Source organism: Anomalospiza imberbis, chromosome 10 (genome assembly GCF_031753505.1).
Source record: "Anomalospiza imberbis isolate Cuckoo-Finch-1a 21T00152 chromosome 10, ASM3175350v1, whole genome shotgun sequence".
Lineage (NCBI taxonomy): Eukaryota > Metazoa > Chordata > Aves > Passeriformes > Viduidae > Anomalospiza > Anomalospiza imberbis.
In genome coordinates this window covers 22,091,269-22,116,052 of record NC_089690.1, presented here as the reverse complement: position 1 = coordinate 22,116,052, position 24,784 = coordinate 22,091,269, and the positions used below count along the sequence as shown (strand labels likewise).

Here is a 24,784-nt window from a genome sequence, read left to right as displayed (position 1 = left end):
TAGAGCAAGAAGGGAAAAGGGGCTGTGAGGAGGTGGGGGGGGAAGATGGGAAGCTCTAGGGACCATCCATACCTTCTCCTCATAGATCTTCTTAACACGAGCCACAGCCTGGGCCAGCTGTTCCTTTTCCCCTGTGAAGACTATCTCTGTCTTGTTAACGCTGGGCGGAGGAATGTTGATGCGTGTCCCTGTCTCCTGCATGAGCTCACTCACCAGCTTGTTGTAAGGGCCAGCAATGAAGGGATGGTACACTTTCTCCACATCCAGCCGCTCCACGGCACGCTTATCCTGGAAGAATCCAGTCCTCAGCGGAAACTGTTGTTGATATTACCATCTCTGCCACATACAGCTGAATTCCCAATGCTGTCTTGCTTCACACTCTAGCCCAAGCACCCTTTCCAGTCTGCAGGCTCCATCCCATTCCATCTACAAATACTGCTGTTCCCAACTTATGATATTCACCTCTAATCTCCTGTCTTATCTCAGCTGGCATCTAATATGGTTCACTTCAAAATATGAAAAGTGTTTATCTGACTTTAGAGATGGACAAAAGGGACAATCAGAAGGTGTAAAACCTGGAAGCAGTGCTCAAACAGCCAGTGGAATGGTATACATCTCTGTTCAGACTAACAGTGTGACCACTGGCTGTGGCCATGGTGGCTACAAACATCTAATATACCACAGAGAGCCAAAAAGGCTGCTCAGATAATGATGTGAGAGAGACCACAAAACTGAAGTACCTGCTCAGCAGAGATAAGCAAGATCTCGTGTCGGGCCTTTTCAATCCCTTCTTTAGTGCCAGTGATCTTGATCTGGTTGCTGGGGTCATCTGGGCGGGGGATCTGGATCTTGGTTGCAGTTTTGAGCTCCAGGTCCTGCAGCTTCTCACCATTCTTTCCAATGACAAAACGGTGGTGCTCCTTGGGGATGGCAACTGTTGCTGAAGCCTGCAATACAAAGGCCAAGCATCTATGAGAGCCCCTGCCTGTACAGGGAAAGCTTTTCAGATGCTGCTTAGTGCTACAACTGAGGAGTAAACACAGTGCCTTCCAGCACATTCATCTAGCACAACATCGATACTATGCCAGAGGAGCTGATCTAAAGTGCGTGTATTCCAGGAGTCTAAACCCCACTATTCCCTAAAAAGCCTTCTGTTTTCCCAGGAGCAGTACTCTGAATAAGCAAAGACCTTCAGGCACAGATGAGGAGCTGTCTATGCTCCACTGTCTCACAGTCTCTCAGCACCAGAGAGCAACTGGGATGACAGCTCAGGGGTAGAGTTTATCTGAACTTTGATATCTGCTGCCAAGGCTACAGAGAAGAAGACCAAGTCTGACTCCTAGGAAACTGAAATTCAACACCAGAAACTTATTCCAGCAGGCAGACAGCTCAACTATGCTTACCATTACTGAGTGCTAAGGTGTCTTCAAAGCAGCACATGCTGCTTCAGGGACTGCTTTTCTCTTGAAAAAGAGAACTTTTCGCAATGAGTTTTTACTAACCTGAGAGCTACTATGCTCTTGATCCCAGTGGATACTATAACTGTTAACTAACTAGGCATTTACAATTCAAGTTACAATGGAAAAAGAAATAAATCAAATAAAAAACACATCACTTGGTGTGACTCTTCAACTTCCTGTCCACATACTGATGCCAGCCAAGTCTCGGAGAAGTTGCAATACAGACACACCTTTCAGACCTGGGGCCAAGTAGGAGGTATATTTGAGGACAGTGGGGCATGGATCTGTGGTAGTACAAACTAAACTATTTTTTCAGATGCACATTATGTAGAGTTTGTCCCTTTTCATCCCTCTGGCAGGGTATGACACATGGGCTGAACAGCACTGAGCAGACATGGTATTAACTACTGCATTAACTAACTTGGACATGACACTTAAAACCACACCATGACACCTGGCTGTGATGGATAGTAACGTGAACTACCATTTTGATAATGAACTCAAGAACCTGAAAGTAAGAAATCAGAATGCAGAGGACTGAAAGGAGAAGCAACTGAAACAAGGAGTCTATAATTACTTACCAATGGGGCTCAAGTTACTCAACTCAGAACCCCAATCTGAAACTTCCAGCATTTGGCAGAACTCCCTCTTCTCTACTTTTCTTTCTCCCACCCCTCCACATTCTTCTCTGAAGGACTTCAGAGAAAGCAGCATTCCGTTCTCACACACTATGAATTTTGTGTGAGGGGACTGTACCCTGCCAGCACCAGCACCTCAGCACAAAGTCACAGATTGAAGGCTCCACCCTTCATGCAACACCACGGCCTGTAATTAGCTTTGAACCCTATTTTAAGCCTCATTTCCATTCCAAATTGCCAACTGTATGCTTTGAAAATATATGGCAAAGCTGAATTAGTCATCTAATAACACCTCTTTGGCTTATAAGCACACACACCCAAGGGTCTGAAAGCATTCAGGAGTCTTGGGGAAGAGCAAGGATCAAGTGAGAAACAGTTAGCTGCCCTCACCTGAGTCTGCAGTCGAGCAACAATTTCCTTCCGAGCCTTCATGACTGCTTCCAGCTTGCCAGAGACCATGATGGAAAGGCCCTGGTCCTTTGCGAGAGACAGCTCCAGGTGAGCTCCTGTCTTCTGCATGATGTCAAGGCAGATCTTGGCCTGCTCGCCTTCTCCAAACTGATTCATGTCCTTGTATTTCCTCTCCTCCAGCGGCACATGAAACACCTGCTCAGCCACAGACACAGAAAAGAGCACAGCAAGCTGTCAGTGTGCTTTTGCCTGACAGCTCCTCTCTCTCTCATGGCTATACAGGACTTTAGTAGCAAGCTGACCTCCCAGGTTTGTGCAGCACATGAACCAGCTGTGCCCAGAGAAGTGCAGGAGCACTTCAACAGCCAGTCTGCCCCACACTAGGACTTTTCCTAAAGGGGGATTAGCACTCACTACAGGAATTCTGCAATCCTCCCTTTGGGCCTGCTTCAGCTATTTGTGGAACAAGGATGCAGAGCTCCTTCTGGACAGTTTTCCAACACATGCCTCCCCTCCAGAGCAGTCCTAGCTCTCAACTGCAGTACCAGAGTAAAATACAACAAAGAGGCTGACATACCAAGGATTTCATACTCCTGGGAATGCTTCACTTCACCTATATACCTACTATAGGGAGTGGGGAAAAGACAGGAGGTAAGAAATCCACTCCCACCAACCTGAGTGATGACAGAAGCCTTTATTGGTCGAATTTTGCTCCAGGGACCAGCAGGCTCCTGGGCAGCTTCCAAACATGGTGCTTTCTCAGGGAGTGGAGGGAAGGCTTCCTTGTAGGTTGGAGGATCATTCTCTTCTTCAGAGTTTAAAGCTGTAACTGGGGTAAAGCAAATAGGGCAAATGAGTCACTTTCCTTGCAGAAATGCCCCTGTTCACAGGCAGTGCAATTGTAATTAGGTACCACTAACAAGGGAGAGCAAATGGCTTGTGCCTTGCTATTAATCCTGTTACAACTATGCCTATGGGGCTGCCAAGTCTGAACTACAACTGACATCAGCATAGCACAGACTGCAGTGGATGCCACAAACCACCAGCCTTGTCTGAGCTGGCACAGGGGGTGTAGGGAGTGAACAGCACCTTATTGCCAACTCTGTCAAGAGGGGCTCAATTAGGGGAAAACAGGCTGAGCAGAAAGAAGTGAAAGGACCAAAGGGTGCAGGTCAGAAGGGGATAAGACAAACCTCAGCCCAGGAAAAAGGCAGAGAAGGACTATAGCTAGGGCAAAGTCTAGGGAAAGCCTGTATGCCTGTATGTTATGTTCAACTCACTTGTGCACTGGGCCATACCAAATGGGGCAGTTCCCAGCTGGGAATGGATGCCAAAACCCACCACTGAGTCAGTTTGTATGGCTAGTGACCACCCCAGCACCTGGCTGAGCAAAGGGTGGAAATGACAGCCCAGCACACTGATACATGAGGGTCTCGTGTAGCTCAGTGCCCCACCCCAGGGCTGAGAGTACTGCCAGCCAGAACTCTCTGAAGTGCTCAGGCCCATCTCCTCACGGCCCTGCATTGTGCAGCACCACCACCGCGCTGCTGGGGGTGGAAAGCTAGTCCAGCAAAACACTAATTTAGGAAAGGAAAATGCATGCTTTTGGGGAACCAGACACATAGATGAGCTTGGGTAAGAGGTCTGTGCAGTCTGGATCTAGAGGCACATCACAGGAACTCACCTTTCACTTGCTGCTGGGTCAGGCCGCTGCGGTGTTCAGCAAAGCTCTCCTGGGTCAAAACTGCCACAGAGCTCATTGTCGACTTCCCACCCACACACAATCCGGGTATGCCACTGGGAGAGATGGAAGTGGCAACAGTTATTACCAACACCACCCAGGGTGAACAAAGTCAGTCCAGAAAGACAAAGTATATGTTACTGAGCACTCTTCCAGTCATCCTCTTGAAAAGCACCCACAGGGCCCATTGGCTGCCCAATTTCCTTGTTGGAACAGACAGGAATTTAGGGGGGATATTTCCTCCCTAGACAGTGGTCATGAAAAACAGGGCTCCTCCCTAAGAAGGCAGAGGATGTGTAACCTAAGAAGGTCACTGGAAAGGGGGCCACCACAAAATTTTAAAGCATACTCTAATTAACCTGAAGTACAGTCTCATTAATCTATTTATTATTAATGGTGTGTGATTTTTGCATGAGTATGTGAATGTCTGGACAGTCAGTCCAAGACTATCGTGTACCCCTAGAGATAAAAGAGAAAGGACCCAGGAAGCTGTTGCCTCTTCATGAGAAACTTATTTAGGTGCCTGACTTAGGGGCACACTCAAAAAGCCACTCTGACTAGCAAGCTCAGCAACAGAAAGATCTTTGGTTCTCCCAAAATAAGAACTTACCAGCTAAATGGTCAGTAGCCAGAGAGTCCGTCCTGTAAGCTGCCTGTTTGTCAGCCTGCCAGCTTTTGCTTTAGAGAGAAAAAAACAAACAAACAAACAAAAAAACCAAATTAGGTCCAAGACAACAGAAAACCATGACATCCCTGTTACCGTGACTTCCAACAGAGCACTCCCTGTACCTTTCAAAGCTGCACCTTATCCAAAACACCCAGCAGCATCTCCCCACACATGACACCTGTCATACTTTACTAGCTCTGCAGGCAGCGCCACTATCTACTCAAACTTCACAGCAGGAAGTCTGGAGTAGTTACTCTTTCACCACACTGGCTACAAGAGTCGCCATCCAATATCAGGCAAAAATATAGTCAATTAATAGCAGATGTTCAAAACGTGAAATTTCAGGGTTGCAAGCAAGACCTTCTCTAGTCAGAAGAGACTAACAACCTGAAAACCTGCCAACAACACTGCCATCAGTCACAAGTTAGGAATGTAGTTCAGTGGAGCTTGGGTGAATCAACACAGACATCCTCACAAACTAAGGCAAACACTCAGGGCTCTCTACACTCAACTGCTGGGCAGTCCAGCTCTGCAGTTTTTATTGCAGTAAGATCATGCACCAGACACTAAATTCTGCCTCTAGGCCTAAATCTGAAAGTTAGAAGAAGAAAATTTACACTGGTTTACATGGACTATTTTAAACATCTACAAAAGGCAGAACCAGGAAGAAAAATACACTGCTGGGAAGAGATTTCCATCTCCCAAATCTGGATCCACAGATTTACTGAAAAAGTGCTTAGGAATACAAGTGAAAAAGTAAAAGCCAGTACAGTACATACACTGTTAGTTGTACAATATCCACACCCAGAGTCCCCCAGAGCTGTTCTGTGTGCTTCTGCAGAGCTTGCACTCTCCTAAAACCCAGTGCTTCTGCATGCTCATGGGACAAGAGGCTCCTCTCCCACACACACCCTGCACTGCTGCTTGGACCATCTTCTGTACAGCAAACTTGACTGCTTTTCAGGAAAGTGACAGTTGCCATCTCTGATCTTCCAATATGTTAGAAAAGGCTCCCAAAACTAGGGTCACTCCTAAAAACACAGTGCTGCTGATGGGGCGTCTCACATTATGCTAGAGCTGTGATGCAGTAAGGAAGGCTGATGGTGGCAGAAGGAAAGGAGAGAAGAACAGTGACGCAACAGAGTCATACAGGCGTGATCTGCACCTCAGCCAAGGCTATTGTTTTCCCCTACTTCAACATGCCTTTAACAGGCAGAAGGCAGCACAAACTGTGCTGTCAGAGCAATAGAGCTAATGCTGCAATTAATCCAGGAATGAGGCAGCAGGTACTGGGACAGCCAGTCATGCTGCTGAAGTACAGCTGCTGCAGCAATGCAGATCTCTGCAAGGCATTTGCTGTGTACAGAAAGGGTGGCTAGCAACCTGATCTTGGAGAAATCTCCTTGCTGTCCAGGGTTACACCACAGTGTAAAACATGGTTACGTGTCCGTGGTACATGCCTGCACTGCTCAAGCTGCTGCAGATCCAAGGAAAGCAAGTTACTGCCATGGCACCTGTTCCAGACTATCTCAGCAAGGCTTGCAGACTCTGTGGCAGCTCCTCCAGCCTGTTGGGTCACTAATGAGGGTGCCACCACCTCATGGCAAGCTCCAAACGAATGCAGGAGGGAGAAGCATGCTAGACATCACAAACAGCTGTCAAGCTCTGGCTGAAGCCTTGCTAATGGCACAGATGTGCTTGTAACTCTCATTTCTCCAGAAAACACCACCTGGCTGATCTCGCATGTATTTTCCTCCTTAGAGGAGGAGGGTAAGGATAAGAAATCAGTGAACGACACCCAGTATAGCACCTACTTGAAAGACACAACCTCAAGGCACAGCTGCTGGTTTCACTGTGTACATACCAGCTGCACAGATCCTTCTTGCAGCCTCCACCTCAGAGAGCAGCCAGACATTCAATGCAAAATCAAAGGGCAGTGTTTATCCATACAAATTTCTGCTTTGTCACCCATACAAGAAGCTAAGAACAAATACTCCTCATCTCCAGCAATCCCAAGCATCTGGTATATTGTAGGCCTCAGGGATTCATCTCTGGCCAAAATCAGAGGCAACCATTAGAATGGTATTTTAAATGTAACATCAAAACCAGCAGTTCAAGCATTGCATTTGGATCTTATACCTCCTTGGCTTCCCACTTAGGTTTTGAAACTAAGATTACAGCTACGTCATGCCAGCGTGTAGCTGACTGGGTCAACAGGTTTCAAACTGCCTGGTTGATACATTGCCTGTAGTGCTGGCCTTGTGTACCCAAAGAAGTTACAGAAGTCTAGAGCACACCTCAATAAAGAGAACAAAATCATCCCAAAAATAACCTCCAACAAGAGCCAGACTCTAATCACACGGGAAACATTTGTATGAAAAGAAACAAAGCCAAAGTCATGAGTTACACTGCCAATACAATCAGTTCTTGTGGACGGAAATGTCAGTTACATGTTATTTAAAAGTATATTTAATAAAAACATTATTGCTTTGTTAATCCCATGCAGTGAGAACCACACACAGCAAAAGGGCTGGGCTGGTCGTGGTGGGCACTGTCTCTCTGTTCACACAGCACAGAGCAACCTCTTGGTTGATGAGCGGACACAGATGAGAACACTTGCTTGCTGAAAACCGACGGGCCCACACAGGCCCAGGCCCCCAGGTTTTGAGGGAATCAGGCTGACAGACAGCTGCTGTGTGGCAGAACGCAGTCTCCCTTCGTAGCGATCCCCGACTTAATGCATCAGAGAGTGCAACACGACCGCAGCCCTGGCCGCGGGCAGCCCTGACCCATCCCCCATGTTTACTCTTCCATTAGCGCCGGCCCCGCCGCCGCGTCTGGCCCCGGACAGGAGGAGCCCTGTGGCGGCCCCGCCACCGAGGACGTGCACCCGGCCGCGTCCTGCTGGCCGGCCGGTGGGGCAGGCAGAGATAGCGGGGCTGGGAGACAGGCATCGGCGGGGAAGCCTCCCGCGCGGGGCTGTCTGCGCCCGGAGCCTACCCAGGCCCGCACCGCCACCGTGAGCCCCGGGGCAGCGGCACGGGGCCGCCTCTCCGCTTGGCCCCGCGGTGCCCGGCCGAGGGGCGGGGGAGCCGCCAGGCCCCGCGGGCCCGGCCGGGCGGGCGGCGCCGCCAGCGCCACCTCAGCACTGGCGGCACCGGGGGCGGGGCGGCGGGGCGGGGCGGCGCCCTTAAAGGGCCCGGCGGGCCCCGCTGTCACCGCGCCCCCCGCGGGGCCGAGCGGGAGGGGGCGGCGGGGGCGCGCCCAGCGCACCAGGACCGTGCGGGAACGGGGTCGGGGCGCGGCCAGTGCCACGGGGCAGCTGCAGCCCCAGCCCGCCGCGGCCCTGCGGGTTGCAGGCCGGGGACGGCCGCATCAGGCGAGCGGAGGGCAGGAGCTCCCGCGGGGCCCAGTGACAGCCTCGAGCGCGGTTCTGAGGCCTCCGGAACGCTGCCGGTGGCGGTAGCGCGGCGGGCACGGCCAGCTCCGGGCCCGGCGCTGGCACTTCCCCCCGCCGACAGTGGCCAGGGCGCTCGTCCTTCTATAGCCACGGCAGGAGGGGAGCGCTCGGCCCCGCGACCCGGGGCAGGCTGGGCTGCCCGCCGCCGGCACTCCGCGGGCTGACCAACACCGGACGAACGCTCGCCTCCGGCCGCTTTGGCTCCTATAGGAATCAAACCCTAAGACGGCCGGGAACGGCATGGAGTCGCCTCGGCCTGCGCCACTGACCCTCTCCCACGCCGCACCTCGGTCCGGCCGCCCCCTCCCCAGGCAGCCGCGGGGCCCGGCCTCCCCATCGGCCCGGCTCCACACGCCGGCCATACGGGGCAGCTGCTGCCGGCCGGCACAGCCATGCCACCGCCGTCCGAGGCCGCGCCGCGGGGCCAGACTTTTCCCCACCTCCCGCCGCCGGATGCCCTCCCTCGCCGGACTTTGCCCTGCCCGGCCCGGCCGGCGGGAAGTTAGCGCGGACTTTGCAGGCAGCGCCGACACGTCGGTGCCCCGGGGAGGATGCAAGGCCGCCTCGGGCCGGGCCGGGCCGGGCCGCCCCGCCAGCCTCCACGTCGGCGCCGCGGCCGCGGCGGAGGGGCCGCCCCCCATCCCCCGTGACTCACTCCGGCCGGTGCCCGCTCGCCCGCCCTTCTGGAGAAACGGAGCGCTCCTGGGAGAACGGCGCGGCGCCCGCCCCGCCGCCTATATAGGCCGGGCCGCTGCCAATCCCCGGCCCGCACGTCAGCGGGACATGCCCCTTCCCGGCGGGGCCGGCCCGCCACGCGTGCCCTGCGCCGCCGGGGACGCCCCGCTGCGGCCGAGCGGCCCGGGAGCCTGCGGCTCTGCTGGCGGCCCCACTCCCACACGGCGAGGGAAGCGAGTCGCGGGTGGCTACCGCTCGCTCTGCGCCCTCGGGACCGCGCCGCCGCCGGCTCCCCGGCTGATATCCGCGCTACAGGCCCTTTGCACCTTCCCTGCGGATTCGCCGCGGAACGCGCCTCCCGACCGCAGCCCAGCGGCAGAGCGGGCTGAGGCTGCTGTAGCACCGAACCGCCCGCGGGCCCTACCTAGCCCCGCGACTGCCCCAGAGCTCAGGCTGACCCGCTTTGGTCAAGCCCGGTTTCACGCAGGGTTAGCGAGCAGTGCCTCATGAGGGCCCAGATCAGCCTGAAAACTACGGCTTAGAGAAGAGAGCGAACAGCCGGGGCTCCTGCGCGGTCCCGCGAGTGGAAAGGGACAGCGAGGCCCCAGCCCCAAGAGGCCCCTTGATCCACCTCCTTCTCCACAGACCAACACACCCCCTATGCCCCAGAAAATTAAAAAGCCCCTCTTCTTATTCCAGTCTCTAATTTGGAAATGGGGAAGAGTGAAGGAGGGGAAAGGCAAGCCAGCAAGCACAATACCCTCCTTTCCTGCATAGAGGATGTTTATTACTTTTTGCAATATAGATGTTTTTAATTATTAGCTCTGCATTCTCAGGGAACCAAGGAAACATCCCTGTCCCATCACTAAAAATACATCAAATTTGAACTGATTTTTGCATTAGCTCATTTTCCTACGCAGCATTAATCTTTCTCATAATTCATAACTTACACTTAGTGACTGGTTTTCTTTTTCCCACCTAGAGAGAGAGCACTCTCAGATCCTAGCAAACAAAACTAAAGCTGCTGTGTGGAGCTCTGACCACAAAAATCTGAGGTCTTTGGGTTAACTGCTTTTGATTACATGCAGTAAATTTTAGAGATTTCATGTTTATTTATGGAAACATGGATGGCATTTAGCCTTTAGTAAAATTATTACTTATTAATAAACAAAAGTAAATTTCTCCAGTTCTCCTTTTTTTATCTTATGGCTGGGAGGACATCCTCAAAACACTTGAGTTTTTTGACACAAACAATTTAAAACCATAAAGATCCACTTATGGGTGAAATCAGGAAACCTGCTAAACAGAGAAGAGTTGTTAAGAATTGACACCATGGCCAGGCACCTCCATCTATCTCCCCCAGCCCAGCCTCTCCTCAGAAAGCCTGTTATCTCTGGGAGGATGCAGGAATACCACTCCAGGCCCAGGATTCTCCACAGAAAGGCAGCGACCACTGCTGCCACATCATATCTGCTGCAGGAGCTGGCTCTGGCTGCTCTGACACAAACCACCTGGGCTGTGGAAGCCACAAGCACCTCTAAAGCCCCTAGGCAGGCTGGTGCCTACCAAGAGCTACAGGGACCTGGGCAAACCTCAGCACTTCCAGACATTGGGCAGCAGCTGCAGTGTTGTCATTTGGGACTCAGAACCTTGCTTAAGGCGCAGGATGCTTTTCAGGTGCTTTTGCTCCCTCGGGTTTATCTCCCCAGTGCAAAGCAGGCAGGCTCCTCTCAACACTCTAACTTCCAATTAACTCTAACACGAGTAAGTATCACGATCCCCTGTGCCAGGGAACCAGAGAAGCATCACAACCTCCAGCATCTTACCAAGGCACCAACATCTCCCTCAACTCCACCTCATTATCTGGTTTAGCAGGGGTCCTCTCTGGGGACATGCCACCTTGTGCCTCTGGGATAACAGCATGGCCCTCTCCTGCTTTCTCTGTATAATGCTGCTGCAGCCACAGGTTGCCAGATCATTATGGACTTCTTGCTTCTATCACAGCTTCCTCTCCAGGTCTGCTTAAGAGGCAATCTTCCTCTGCCTGTTGCTCTTCCTCTATTTGCAGTTGCAAGTGGTGGGAGGGAAGCCTGCCAGTCCCAGAAGCTACTGGAAGGCCTGGAGCACCTCACCATGTGCCACCCTCAAATAATGATTTCTGCTGAAGGAAATGTGTCACAGGCTGTTCTCCTTAAAGGAAGATCTTCCACGGGGAAAGAGGTGTATGGGGGGAAGAGCTCACCTTTCCTCCCGCATTAAGTACATAAGTGCAATACACTGTGCATGGACAAAAACACAGAGGGTGCCAGGAGGCTTATTTCAACCTCCTGCTCCCACCAGCACATGGACCATCTGTGTTCCATCCCATACCTTTTGTTCAATGAGGCTATGGAGTCTGGGTAGAGAGGGGATTGCAGGGACTGCTTCAGGTCTATTATGCCTACTTACTTGCCCAAAAATGCAATCTCACATTAAAAAAGAAATTAAAAATACACTTGTCATGGAGATGTGTGTAAAATGGCTCCTCTGTAAGCCAGGTGCAGGAATTTTTGGTAGGTGAGGGAAATGGAGACAGAAGAAGGTACCCCACCCCTTGACAAACACTAACCCACCACTCTCCTCAAACAACCTGTATTTTAGCAGCATTACAATAGGCCCCAATTTTATGACTTGTTAGAACAACAGAAAAAGAAGTCTCCCAAAGGGAGCACCAAAGGGTGGCAGAAAGGATAAAGGATTGGGCAGTGCGTACTTTCCATGGCTTATCAGACTGGCAGCTCATATCACCAGTCTGAGGGAGGACACAAATGGGACCAGCATAAACATCAAGCACACAGAAAGATAAAAGTAACACTGAACTGGTTTGGGGCTTGTTTTTTTGGAACATGTGTTCACTCATGTGAAGGCAAGGTTGAGGAGTTAAGAAGCTTTCCATGATCACTTCAGCCCAGAGCTCTTGGGGAAGGGAAACTGCACCTTAAACTACTGGAACAAAAAGGCTGGTCTTTCCTGGCACATCTACCCTCAGCTGAGCTGGGATTTTGCAAAGCATTTCTTCTAGCCTATTTGTATTTTCTGTTGTTATAAGAGAGTCCTATTTTTCCTGCCAGAAACCAAAAGCCTTATTTGGAAAGCAACCCAAGTATGTTCCAAAGAGTGTGTGCTGTGATTTTATTTCCTGTTAAATATAACTCCAGATTTCTAAAACTGTACAAATAAGCACCCTTTTTGTACTCTGGGTGCTTATCCCACACACTCAAGTCAGAGAACACCACAAAAGAGCTACCCCCCCAAAAGCATCCATTTCAGCACATCCCTTGCCAGTAGCATTAAGAGAAAAGGGTTGGGGGTATACTTTGCATCACACTTGAAAAAGCAAGCAAAAGAGGATTCAGGATGCAGGGCACTCGTATGGCAGAGAGCACTGAGGTTCTCAGCCAAATCAGGATATGTGTCTCAGCTCTGTATTGCTGTGGCTCGCCAGGGGATCTTCCAACAGAACATTTACATTTCTACAGAAAATCTCTGTTAAAGAACATTTACATTTCTACAGAAAATCTCTGTTAAACTGAATTTAGGAGTCAAACTATATAAATAGTTTACTAAGAGAATAAAAAAAGTTTCATCATGAGAAATGACTGAATTTGAGTCCACAGTGCTTATGTCTCTGTGACTTTGAGACTAGTTTTTACTTATTTGCCATGAGGAAAAGTTCCAGGGATGTGCAAATCTTATCTTCCCCATTCACACATCAACGCTGGGAAGAAATGATTCAGTAGGCTAAATTCTGCCCCTTGGCTGTACTTAATGCAGCCCCACCATCTTCAGAGGCCCACTGTAAATACCCAATTAGAGAATTATAGGTACAAAGAGAAAAGTCTACCCAAGCCTAGACACTAATCCCAGCTCCAACCACTTAGTGATATTGTGAAGGGAGGGTGGTGGAAGGAAGATGAGAGACTATGTGTGTTTGTCTCACACAGGATCTGGCTGGTATAAAATACAGGGTCCCAGGTGGGTGCAACACCACATGCTTTTCTCCTGGTAACCTACGTTGTTTATTGATGGCAATGGTCTTACAGGAACAGAAGAGCTGACTTGATCGTGAAGGAAAATGACAAACCTCAGCAGGGCTCTCAGGCAAATATGGGTCTTTAAAAGATTTATTTCATGGGCACTCTGACAATAAAGGTATGCAACCATCAACTAGCAAAGAATATATACACTGCCCTTCCTAGGCTATCACAGGGTGCTCTGTAACAAGGGGCATGCAGAATAGGTAGGGAGAACAGGAGCAACTTACTGGTGTGGGCAGTTTTAGTGTGAACAAGGAGCATCAGGCCTTCTGACTGCAGAGGGAGGAAAAGCTGCTGGTTTTACACAGGGACACTGTGAGAAAATGAGATTTAATGGAAAAACAAACAAACAAACAAACAAAAAACAGTAAAGAGACTCAAGCTCTGCTCTTAGATTTGCTGCAGATTTGGTGAATTGACCAGCAAAATTCTCTTGGTTGCCCTGGCTGTGCACACACAGCATCTTGATTTTCTCTGTGGACTCGTTATTTCATTTAAAGTTGTTCAGAATACTGTGATCCTTGGATGTCAGGTGCTGTGACAAAACAAATGCCTTTTCAGAGATGAGGAAGAAAAAAAAAAATCAATGGACAGTTTAATAAAATCAATTCAAAAGCAAAGCAGAAGGAAGCCACAGAGGACCAGTGTGAGTCTGCCCTTCCACTTGCACTGTGAGAGAAAACTGATTTAACATAAACTTGGCTTTCAAGAAGTTGCAAAGGAGTAGAATTTTTAAGGAGTAGAAGCAAACTTCAGGTTCCTGGCCTTGGGGAGCCAATAAACATTTTCACGAGGAATAAATATGAGGGATAAAGTAAAATACAGTATCTTCCAGTTTCAAAGTAAAGCAAAACACTGTTTTGACTCAAGAATGGAAAAAGGGATTCAGAAAACAAAGATTCCAAATATATTGCCTGGAAAGTGGGAATGGCACAGAAATCACAGAAATTCAGAATATCGGGCAACACATGGAGGTCAGAGTCTCTGGGGCCTGCTCAAAGCAGGGTCAGACCAGGGCATTCCTCACACAGGTCTTTAAAACCTTCAGAGCTGCACAAACTTTCTGGGCAACCTATTCCAATAGCTGACTATCCTTACAGTGAAAAAAGGTTTCTTACTTGCAGTTAGAACTTCAAATTTCAATGTTGGCTCTTTATGCTGATCTGAACTTGCTTTTTAGTTTAAATTACCACCACACTGTGTGCTTATCACTCCCAGGTGCTTTCAGAGGGGTGCTGCAGCACTGGTTGCCATTCCACACTGCAGAAGAACAAAAATCTTCCACAATTAGAGAGCTGAGAGGTGCTTTCCAAAGCCTGCTAATATCCCAGTTACCCAAGAAATGAGGATTTTGGAGATACTGCAGAACAAAGCCTGCACTATTTTTTTCCTGTTCTTCAAATGGAAACTTTCACTTTGCTCTCCTTTGGCTACTGGATTGAAGTTCTCTTGTTTACCTTTCAGTGTCTCCTGATCTCTCTCCACTGGCCACTGCAATATAAAATGAACACGTGGCAATTTTTTTAAAAGAAATACTGCCAGCAGCTCTCATCCACTCTACATCACCTAGCTTGAAAAGGCAAGGGATTCAAAAGCCCTAAACTTAACTTTTTCCACATTAACTGCCATATGCTGAGAAAATGTAAAGTCAATTGTGTCCCTGAGCTCAAACCTGACACCAGACCCACTAAGACCCTCCTCCAGCTACTCTTCAGCTGATTTTTTGCAGGGCAGAATTTAAGTACTTGCTTACAGCAGTTTATAAAGACGACAACAACCACTTCTTTTCACATTGATTGGATAAATATGTACAGAAAATGAAGAAAAAAGGAAAGGACAGTGACAAACTAAATGAGACCTCCCCAATTCCACTTTTCAGGGGAGGAGCATAAAAATTGCAATTTAAGCAAAAATGTAAACAGACATTTGGTTTTGTCCATTTTGTTTGGGTTACAGTTCTTTTTAATCTTGCTTAGCTACTTTGCCTCCACTTATTATATAAAAAAACCTCAGCAAAGTTGTTCAAGGCTCCTTGAAAGATTTTAAAGATTACTCAGTTCATAATGTTTATTGGATAACAAAGACTCAAGAAAACGCCAGAGCTCCATTTTTATAAACTTCTATGTGCTCTGGTATGTTTTGCTCTGAATTCCAGTTTCTCAAGTCACATGGCTTCATGAGACTCCCTAATTCTGTAAATTTTATTTTCTTCATTTCTATCTTTCAGTTGCAATAAGAATCTTGAAACTACAACCTAGAAAAGTCAGCCTTATTGTAACAAACAAAACACTTAAAAGAATAAAAGCCTGAAACTTGCAGGGAGGCTACTGCTTTGTTCGGAGCAGGACAGAACTGTTTAAAAATGAGAAAACCCACCTTCAGTTTGGCAACAATTCCTCTGAAAAAGCATTAATGTAAATATCTGATTCCAGCTGCCACTTTGGAAATGCAATGCTCGGACTCTCACTATTTAAGCACTGCCTTCCCTTTGTCCTATTCATAGCACATGCAACAGGGGCTCAGCATATCCACAGACAAGCACTAATTCCTAATCTCTACTAGGCCAAGCAAAAGGCTCTTCATGTGTTAGACAGAATTACATCACGGTGATCTAAACTGACAGTGAAAAACCCAGACAGTCTTCCCTTCCAAATTTGCAAGGCCACTCTAAGCCTGCTATGAAAGGAGAGAAAGACGGATAGGGAGAACTCAGAGTAAAACTATTCCCCCTAGTTGTTACAAATAATATTGTTTTACGCTTAAAACTTCTTTTCATAACTGAATCATTCCCAGTTATGCTCATCATTCCTGCTCATCTTTGGGCTGAACTGGAACAGGGAATCATTTTGGGTACAATTTTTTTGTTTTGATACCTCATGCTGCTCAGCCCTCCACCCACTTGGAATGGTGTCCTGAGCAACATGAGTTTTCAAATAAAATACAGGGGTAATGTTTCCTGAATTTGCAAGAACTTCCAACCTTATGTAAATACTCACTGCTTGCTCTCATTTTACCCACAGCTATGCTGCAAGCAACAGAACCATCGACTCAGGATTTTAATTTAATGGAACTATAAGAGCAAGAGTAAAAATTCACTTTTAAGCTTCTTCAATGCTACACAACCAGCTCTACTTTTAAGCAATAGTCATATACCTACAGCTTGCTATTCTCCAGACATTCCAAGGGTCCTTGTAAGACAAAACACCTAAAGCCCAGCACGCTGCACCAACTGCTGAAGTATTCACTTTGAAAACAAAGGCATATGCACTAGCAGGTCAACAATAATATATTCTCATTCCCACTCTCACCCTGCCTGCTCTGGGAGTTGTTCTTTTTAGCTTTCCTTTCAACTGCTCCAGCACAGGTTTACATTCAACTTTATCACTGGCACAGAGATAACAGCAAACTTACTTTCTCCTGAGCAATGGAAACTGCTGGGGCCTGCTGTACAAACAGCAGAACCCTGCTCTCCTCTTTCAGAAAGGCAGGAGAAGTCAGGCAGTCCACACCATCTCCAGTGCACATTGGAGACACACAAATGCCCACCAACTTCTGGGGCAAGCAGTAGTTAAGTCCACTGCAATCACTCCTGGCCTCCTCCCCCACAGTGACTTTCCCTGGCTTCGCTTTTGTCCCTGCCAGTGAGGAAATCTTAATTCTATCCCTTACTCTCTTCCTTTTTTCTAACTCAACCCATGTACCCATCCCATGCCTGAGGTCCCAGTTCTGGCCACACAGCCCGCCCTTGGCTTTGTTTGTCACTCATCTTTGGCAAATATCCAGTTTATTTTGTGAAATACCCGGTTCAATTCCCAGTGCCACAAATACAGGGATAGACAAAAATACGGGACTACAAAAAAGCAGAAGAGAAGTAGCAAGTGATGCTACAGCAGGTGGTGCCACCTGAATCCTGCACTGGCTATCAAGGCAGTCAGTGTTCCTCTGAAAAAAAGCCTCTGCAGATTTTTCAGCAACTTGCTGTAAAACCTTTGAAATACCAGTCAACCAAAACCAACATGGGCGGGGAAAAGGGACAGAGGAGTGATGCCCATGCTGTGTGCCAATACCTGGAGCCAAGCCTGAAATCTGAATGATGTAAGAAGCTTATTTGTTATCCAATCCCTGATGAAAAACATGCCAGAGGTTACCTTTGTGACAGTCAGCTACACCTGCCTCATGGTATTTACTGGGAGATATGACACCAGTAACCTTCCTTTAAAACCAGAATCCGGACATGTGACCTGGGGTCAGACAGCACTTTATGGGCTTTGAGAGAGATCTCAACAAGCAACTATCAATTCAATAACACAGAGAGAAGGCTGGGTCCTGCCTCCTCCAAACGGGATTGTAATAGTCATAACACAACAGGGTTCCAAGTCTTTCCTCCTCAAAATCCAGTTATTTGCTGGGATCTTGCTGAATTCAGAGCTACAACACGCAGGTATCAATTACCATGATATGAGAACTCCCAGAAACTTTCCTTCACAGGTATCTGTCTTGCAGATAAAAGATGTGGCATACACACAAATTGTATATGTGTGCATAATTTTACTAGAATCACACTGACATACATTTATAAGCAAGTTTCTTATAGAATTCTGTTTCTGGGATTTGCTTTGTTTCCATGTTTGAGAATTCTGTTTCTGAGATTTGCTTTGTTTCCATGTTTGAGTTTGTTTTGTTGTTGGGGTCTTTTATTCAGGGGGAGGGATGGGTGTGCCTCTTTTCTTCTATTAATGCTGAATAAATCTATCTGTTCCATCCCCAAACTTTTCCCAAGTGGTTCTCTTATCACTGAAAAATTGTCAGCAAAACTGTTGCTGGAAAACAGTTCCAGACACTGTGCTGTGGAGTGTAAGAGAATCTGGTACTACTTCCATTCCGCGTCAACAAGTAAATCCATTTTATTTTGCAATTAAATTAAATAACATCTTTTAAGGGAGGTCGCATAAATATGCCTGTGCTAGTCAAGCCTCTCAAAGGCAAAACTTTTCCTGTGAGTCACTATTTCTTTGTGTCTTGCAGCTACTGAACCAATCCCTTCCCTTCTTGTAGTGCTGTTTTTCCACTGAAGTTAAACTCATTATGACTTCCTCTAGATGAGCCTTTTGTGGTCTATCTTTTCTCTCAGGTTTCTCCCTGTTTTTTTTTTTTTTTCTGCCTGCTGCTTTGCAAGTGCCTCTTTTGTGCCTCTAGCTGGACATAACTCCTTGCTCCAACCCATGCTCCTCACAAAAGAGTGACATGCTTCCCTCGCTGCCTCAGCAACCCAGCCAGCTCCCACAGGCCAGGCAGCTGTGGCCAAGGTCAGCCCTCTGCACCCACAGGAATGCTTATGTGTATTTAAGTTACTCACATGCTAATATATCTAGCAATAAGTTGCAAAATATTAGTAGGTATCATTGAGGCTTGAGAGATCTACCAGATGCAAGATTCAACAACATAGAACCATTTGCGAGAGACAAGTGAAGCCTAGCAGCAGGATTAAAGAGAAGTATCTGTATTATATGGCAGCTGCCAGAAATGATTGCTGTACTTCTGCAAGACTGCTGGAAAATATCAGACCTTTTGTAGGTAGAAGCACCACAGATCACCTAATGAAGGACAAAGAAACTATTTCAGCTTTAACACACCTTTTTTTCATCAAACTCAGAACACTAATCACAGCCTGATTACTCCTCCTTGTTGCTATTAAAACCTTAAACGAAGAAATCCTTGAGCAACTCAGTTTTCCCCCTTGCTTTGGCTGGAACTTTTCCTCCCCATCTATTGACACATCTTTTTCCAACCTGACTTTCTGATTTCCTCCCACTGAAGATGCACTATGAGAGGTAAGGGCCAACATGAGTTACAGAAGGAAGATGTGGAAAAAGATCACTAGAGTCATTAGGCACTCAGGATTATCCATTTAAGATGGGAATGCAAATCACAAGATTTTAATAGACTGTTTATATCCTAAAAATCTGCTCTGTTTTAAAGCTAAAGGACAGATAAATACAAATCTCACCGTGTAATTCCACATCCAGGATAAGCTAGTAACCCAAAATTGTTTTCCTAAACTTAGGAATTTCTAAAATGGAAAGAGCTCTTGAAACAAGCCCTAGATTCTTGAAACAATACTAGATTCTTGACTTAATCACCAATCCAGCATGAACACCTGGAGGCCAGAGACCACGTCCAGGTGTCCTAGGTCCTCTGCAATCCCTTCCCCAAGAGGCCCTACTGACCAGGGCCCTCCCTCCCACTCCAAATGCAGTCTCACAATCAACACCACAGACTCTGCAGGAATAGCTTCCAGACCAAAGGCCTACAAAAAACAATAAGTAAAATAAAAAAAAAAAAACATGAGCAAAGCCCAACAAGCTACACAACAGCATCCTGCTTTCAAAGGTAGGGTAACTAGGAAGAGGAACAGAGGCTTAATCCTGGAGCTGGGTTTTTATTTTCCTGTCTCTTCTTTATCTCTTTTCATATTTTAATACAATAACACCTACTTCATTCCTGGGCAGACACATGCTGCAGAAGTTCTGCAGGCCCTGGGCCTCTCACCGTGCTCCTGGACAAGTCAGACTTGTTACATCCTGGGTGAACATGCCTTTCTCAGCCTGCTTTAAAAACCCTGTTGCAAATTCTGCAGTGGTGCACAGAATCCCAGAATCACAGACTGGCTTGGGTTGCAAGGGACCTTAAGCACCATCCAGTTCCACCCCTTGTCACGGAAGGGAACCTTCCACTGGGCCAGGTTGTTCCAAGTCCTGGCCTTAAGCATTTCCAGGGATGGGGAATCCACCCCTACTCTGTATGTCTTTGTCAGGACTGTAACAACACTCCCATAAGGGTTCAAAACACCCATGGAACACTTGCCAGTTTCGTTATTTTACTCTGAGGTTTATTCTATAAGCTCTGCACAATACAGGCCTGAGGATTTCCTTCTGTAGAATTCTTGAATACAAAACAAAGTTGAACCATTGTTGAGTGACTTTTTTTCAAAGAGAAACATTTTCACATGATACTCTACAGAAACCCACCACTGAACTGACAAAACCCTCCCAGTTATGGTAAGTGAACCATGCATTCATAAGGGAAGGTTTAGATTGGATTTTGGGAAGCAGCACAGGCTACCCATCAGCCACCATCCCTGGAAGTGTTTGAGATGTATGGACATGGCACCTGGGGAATGGGCTAGTGGTGAACACAGTGGTGCTGGGTGAAGGGTTGGACTCAATGTTGGAGGACTTTTCCACCCTAAATGATCCTAGGATTCTAACCACACACCTGCATTCAGTTTGAATGTTCTGGACTGGTCCCATTGCCACTGCTGACTACCCTGACCATCTGATTGGAGTAGTGATTGGAGGAATTACCCAAATTTTCACAGCAGCACAATCCTAAGTGCATTTGTACCAGCTTAACAAGCTTCTATATACAAAGATAATCACGTGCTTTGGAAAAGGCAGTATCACCCAAAATACTGTAACCAATAAAACATTCCAATTTTCATCGTAAGATACCAATTGCACAGTTTGCCTTGTCTGGGATGTCTCCCACTCAGATAACAACTATGGAAAGCCCAAGGTTACAAAGCTCTCTTCTAACAGACCATACTATCTTCAGAGGTAGCTTAATGTTAAATGGAAAAAGAACAGCTACTTGACTAAGAATAACCACCCTTAACCTACCAAAATCAAGTTACTATTGTTGCTATTAAGCTGTGCAACAACCAACAACAACAATAACATTATGATCCAATTCAAGTTCAAGGGGAAACATTCCTCATTATCCCAGTCTGGGTAAGCGAGACCAATGAAAAAGTAGGGATCATAATAACCTTCAAAATCATAAGAAGATACGTCATTTTTTCACCCTATCAGGCAAAACTGGGGGAGAGACGTAAAAGAAGCCAAGAGAAAAAATCAGCTTAACTTGCAACAAAGGAGAAGATGGGAGTGTGTATCACACTACCAGCTGTGGACACACCAGAATGATCTACATAGAACAAACCTGGAGCAATCTTTAACTGTTTCCTATAGAAGCTACTTGGAAAACTGTCCTTTGAGAATGATCTGGACTCTGCAGCAGTGGCAAAGCTCAGGCTGGTTGGTTACACTGCCTCTGCCACCCTGCAGTCGCATACCACCAGTTACTTTTTCATATCTAGTGAGAGCTCTTCCTGTGCCTGCATCATTCTGATCCCTGTAAAACTATACTGTGGATCTTTATGAAAAAGGTTGTGTGTTTTTGTTGTGGATAGCTCTGCCTATGATTTGGGCCATGCTTTATGAAAATCCATGTACAAATAGGAAGACTTCTTTTTTTAACAGCTTGAATCTACACAGGCAAAGGGTTATAGAGACAGAGCTTTAGCAGATATACAGCCACACATTAGGTTATTGCTTCCTTTCCTGCTTCACCTCTGATATATGTTCCTTTACCATGGAGAGGGATGCCCAACCATCACATGAAACAATACACAAACCACCAAGTCGAAGTCAGGTTTGGGGGAAAAAAAAGCAAACACAAATCATACTACTATCTGTTGTCTTCTAACTGAAGATAGTTGTCAAAATAGACCCAGCAGGAAAAATGGAGACTAAATCACCAGGCAGATTCTTCACTTACACTACTGAACAGAAAAATGTGATAAAGCAATGCAGTACATATGAGTGTGCAGATTTTTCTCCGTCATTACATAACAGGATAAGACAAGGAATTACTCTTTCAAACACCTTGGGACTGAATGTCACTAATCTTAACTTCACAGGCACAGAACTGAGAATGTTTCAAATTCTAAGCTTAGCGAATTCAAGGCCCCTGCCTCATCTTACAAGTTAACTGATCTCTGTATTACTAACATTCCCAGCACAATCACCTCTCTTGCTTCTTGTCTTTCAGTGGAAGAAATTACTCTTGCCAGTTATGAAACCTCCCCTACTGTTTGGGGAAAGCCATCACATAAGTGCTACTTATCGTGTGCCATTTCAGCTATAGCTCAAGAATCATCAGTGCTTCGTGCTTAACCCTCTTCAGGGCGGCTAGATTGCTGGATCATCCTGGTCTATAAATACCCCGGAATAAAAGCACGCTGCAGGCACAGAGAGCAGGTCAGCACAGGCTGAATTTCCCCTGGTATCATGCACAGAGGCGGCTGACGCTCCCTGCAGTGTCACAGGTGAGGCCAAAACCCTCCCCCACGGCGCAGCCTCAGCCTTCGTGCCCAGGAGCACTGGGAATGGAGGCTACGGCACTTCCAGAGCCCGCAGCAGTCCGGGCTGGGGGGCGCAGGGCAGGACCCTCCACCAGCCGACGGCGGCGGGAGGGCGAGCGCTTCCTCAGCCGCTTCCCCTGAGCGGCGGCGCGGGGCCAGCCGCGGCCGGTCCGCCGCAGGGGAAGGAAGCGGGACATGACTCATGGCTTTCGTCTGCTGCTGGGTGGCCCCGCAGCGCTCCCCTCCGCCAAGGCGGCGCGGGCGGCGGAGCGGGGCCCCGGGGCGGCCCCCGCGCCCCGGCTCGGTGCGGGGTGCGCCGGCGGCACGTGGCCCGCGCTGCGCCAATGGCAGCGGCCGCGACCACAGAGCGGGGCCGGGCACTCGCAGCACATCCCGCCCGCCGCCCTTCTCGCCGCTGCCGCCATCTTGCTGCAGGCGACGGAAGGCGCCCGGCCGCGGCGCCGGGCCCGCGCCTTCCTCCCGCGCACTTGAGGCGCCGCCGCCCCCGCCCTCCCGCGCCGGGCCCGGCGTTACCTCTGGTCGGCCCGCAGCGAAGCCTATGCTGGGTACGAGGCCGACGGCCCGGCCGCCATCTTGGTGCAGCAGAGGGGATGCGCGTGACCCACAGCAGGCGGGCGGCCCCGCCCCGTCCCGGCGGGTTGCTATGGGGATGAGGCGCGCGCGTGCGCGCGGGGCCCTGCCCCGCCCGGGGGCGGGGCCTGGGGCGGGGCGGGGCGGCCCCGCCCGCTGCCCCGGCCGTGCGCGCGCGGGAGCGGAGCTCGGAGCGGGCGGCCGAGGTGAGGGGCCCTGGCCCGGGGAACGCGGGCTCCCTGTGCCTGAGGGGAGGCGCCGGGCAGCAGCGCCGGGAAGGGGTCCGTCCTTCTCGGACGGGCCGCCGAACCCGAGGGGTTTGGCTGAGGTGGGGTGATGCTGGTGAGGAGGGAGCGGGACGATGAGCGCGGCGGGCGGTGCTGGGGAGGTGAGGCGCCCTGGCCGCCCTCGCAGCGCGGGACCTGTATGGGCCGCCGTGGGACCCCCGGGCGGGGGCCCTCCCACAGCGTGTAAGGCAGTCGCTTCTGAACATGCCCTCGTAGAAAACTGCAGCCGCGCTGTTGAGACCGGAGGGTGAGGAACATGACCAGCTCCCGAGAAAAAGCTGGGCTGCTTCCAGGCACCCCAGCCCTAAGCCCCGAAGCCCGACCGCAACCCTACGCCCCCTGCGATGCCCTGGGCTCGGATTTTTGGTCGGACGGGGCCTTGGCCTTCGGGTTCGAGTGTGCCGCTGCCTGTGTGGGAGCGCTCAGACCTGACAAGAACGCTGTGGGAAAGTTCATTCGTGGAAGGTTTCTGTGCTTGGTCCGTAATTTAAAATATAATGTAACTGTAGCCGTCTGCATAGCTCTGCTCGCTGCTTCCTTTCCCAGTAGCTGTGAGAAACTTTCCTCTGCTCTTAGCCCGCCTCTGAGAAATAGTTGGGTGACAGACAAGTCTCACAAATTAAAAGAATGTTCCTCTGTGTTCCAGCAGGATCTAGTTTTGTTTGGCATTGAAAACCTCTCATGGAGAATGCTTAAGCAGGAATCAATGACATCACTGGGCAGGAAACACTCTTGGAAAGAAGAATTACTATCAGAGCAATCTTACATGATAAAAGGCTCACGGAGAAGTTCTTCACTAGCTGCATACATCCTAGGTCGTAGACTGTTTTGTGGACTGAAATTCAGATTTTGCAGATACTAGATTTTATTTTTATCTTACAATTTCACTTGAGAACCATGTCCAGTTGTTATTTTGTGTCAGTAGTCAGGGTACCAGATTTTTCTCAGCAAATTTGGCTTCATGGGAAAGGACACCAAATTGCTTCATTATTTAGCATCTTCAGTCTGTAGCTCCCATCAAATTCAAATGAGGTTAAAATTGTGTAAACATACACCTATATGGTACCTTTGAGAATAAAATCCTGGAAATCATCCCCACATTGGAACAACTTTACCTTGTGCCTGACACGAAAAGTTGGGCTTCTGCTGTCTAATGCTGGACAGTTTGTTTTGATTCCAAGATTTCTCTTTGCTGAGAGGAACAGTCTGAAGGCTGCTGCAAGCTGAAGCAGTCTGGTGTAATTTCACACAAAGCTGGGCTTGCTGACAAAATCTGCTTGGAAGATGGAAAGAAATCAGGTAGTGATAATTTCAAATCCTGTAGAATTAAAGTGTGAGTGAGCTAGGTAAAAGGTGGCTGTGGGCTTTGGGAGTGGGAACAGATACTTTGTGGTAAGAGGGTGAGCCAGAGAGGGACTAGAAAGGGGAATTGAGCTCTTGTTGCTTGCAGATACAGCATGTGCAGACATTTTTATGTTGCCACAGTAACTCACATGATCTCCTGAAATCATGCAAGTTAGTGGTTGGTGAGTCTTTGTTAAGAGACTTTTTTGCATAGAAATGTTAGATAAGA

At 48.5% G+C, this 24,784-nt stretch overlaps 1 protein-coding gene across 3 annotated transcripts in view; it reads right to left on the bottom strand.

Annotated features, from left to right (window-relative positions):
- The window catches only part of HDLBP (high density lipoprotein binding protein), a 36,841-nt gene extending 13,837 nt beyond the window's left edge, over window positions 1-23,004 (bottom strand). Inside the window, exons 1-7 of one of the 3 annotated variants that reach the window (XM_068201223.1) lie at window positions 22,868-23,004; window positions 4,861-4,928; window positions 4,194-4,306; window positions 3,184-3,338; window positions 2,489-2,704; window positions 741-947; window positions 73-288 (exon numbers count right to left, since the gene is read on the bottom strand). In XM_068201223.1, coding sequence (XP_068057324.1) covers window positions 73-288; window positions 741-947; window positions 2,489-2,704; window positions 3,184-3,338; window positions 4,194-4,269 — 870 coding nt within the window. In that variant the 5' untranslated portion in view covers window positions 4,270-4,306; window positions 4,861-4,928; window positions 22,868-23,004. Of the gene's footprint in view, window positions 1-72; window positions 289-740; window positions 948-2,488; window positions 2,705-3,183; window positions 3,339-4,193; window positions 4,307-4,860; window positions 4,929-8,817; window positions 8,837-9,032; window positions 9,136-22,867 lie in introns of those variants that run through there. The other 2 variants (XM_068201222.1, XM_068201224.1) reach the window with 2 other exon arrangements.
- Window positions 23,005-24,784: the final 1,780 nt, after the last annotated feature.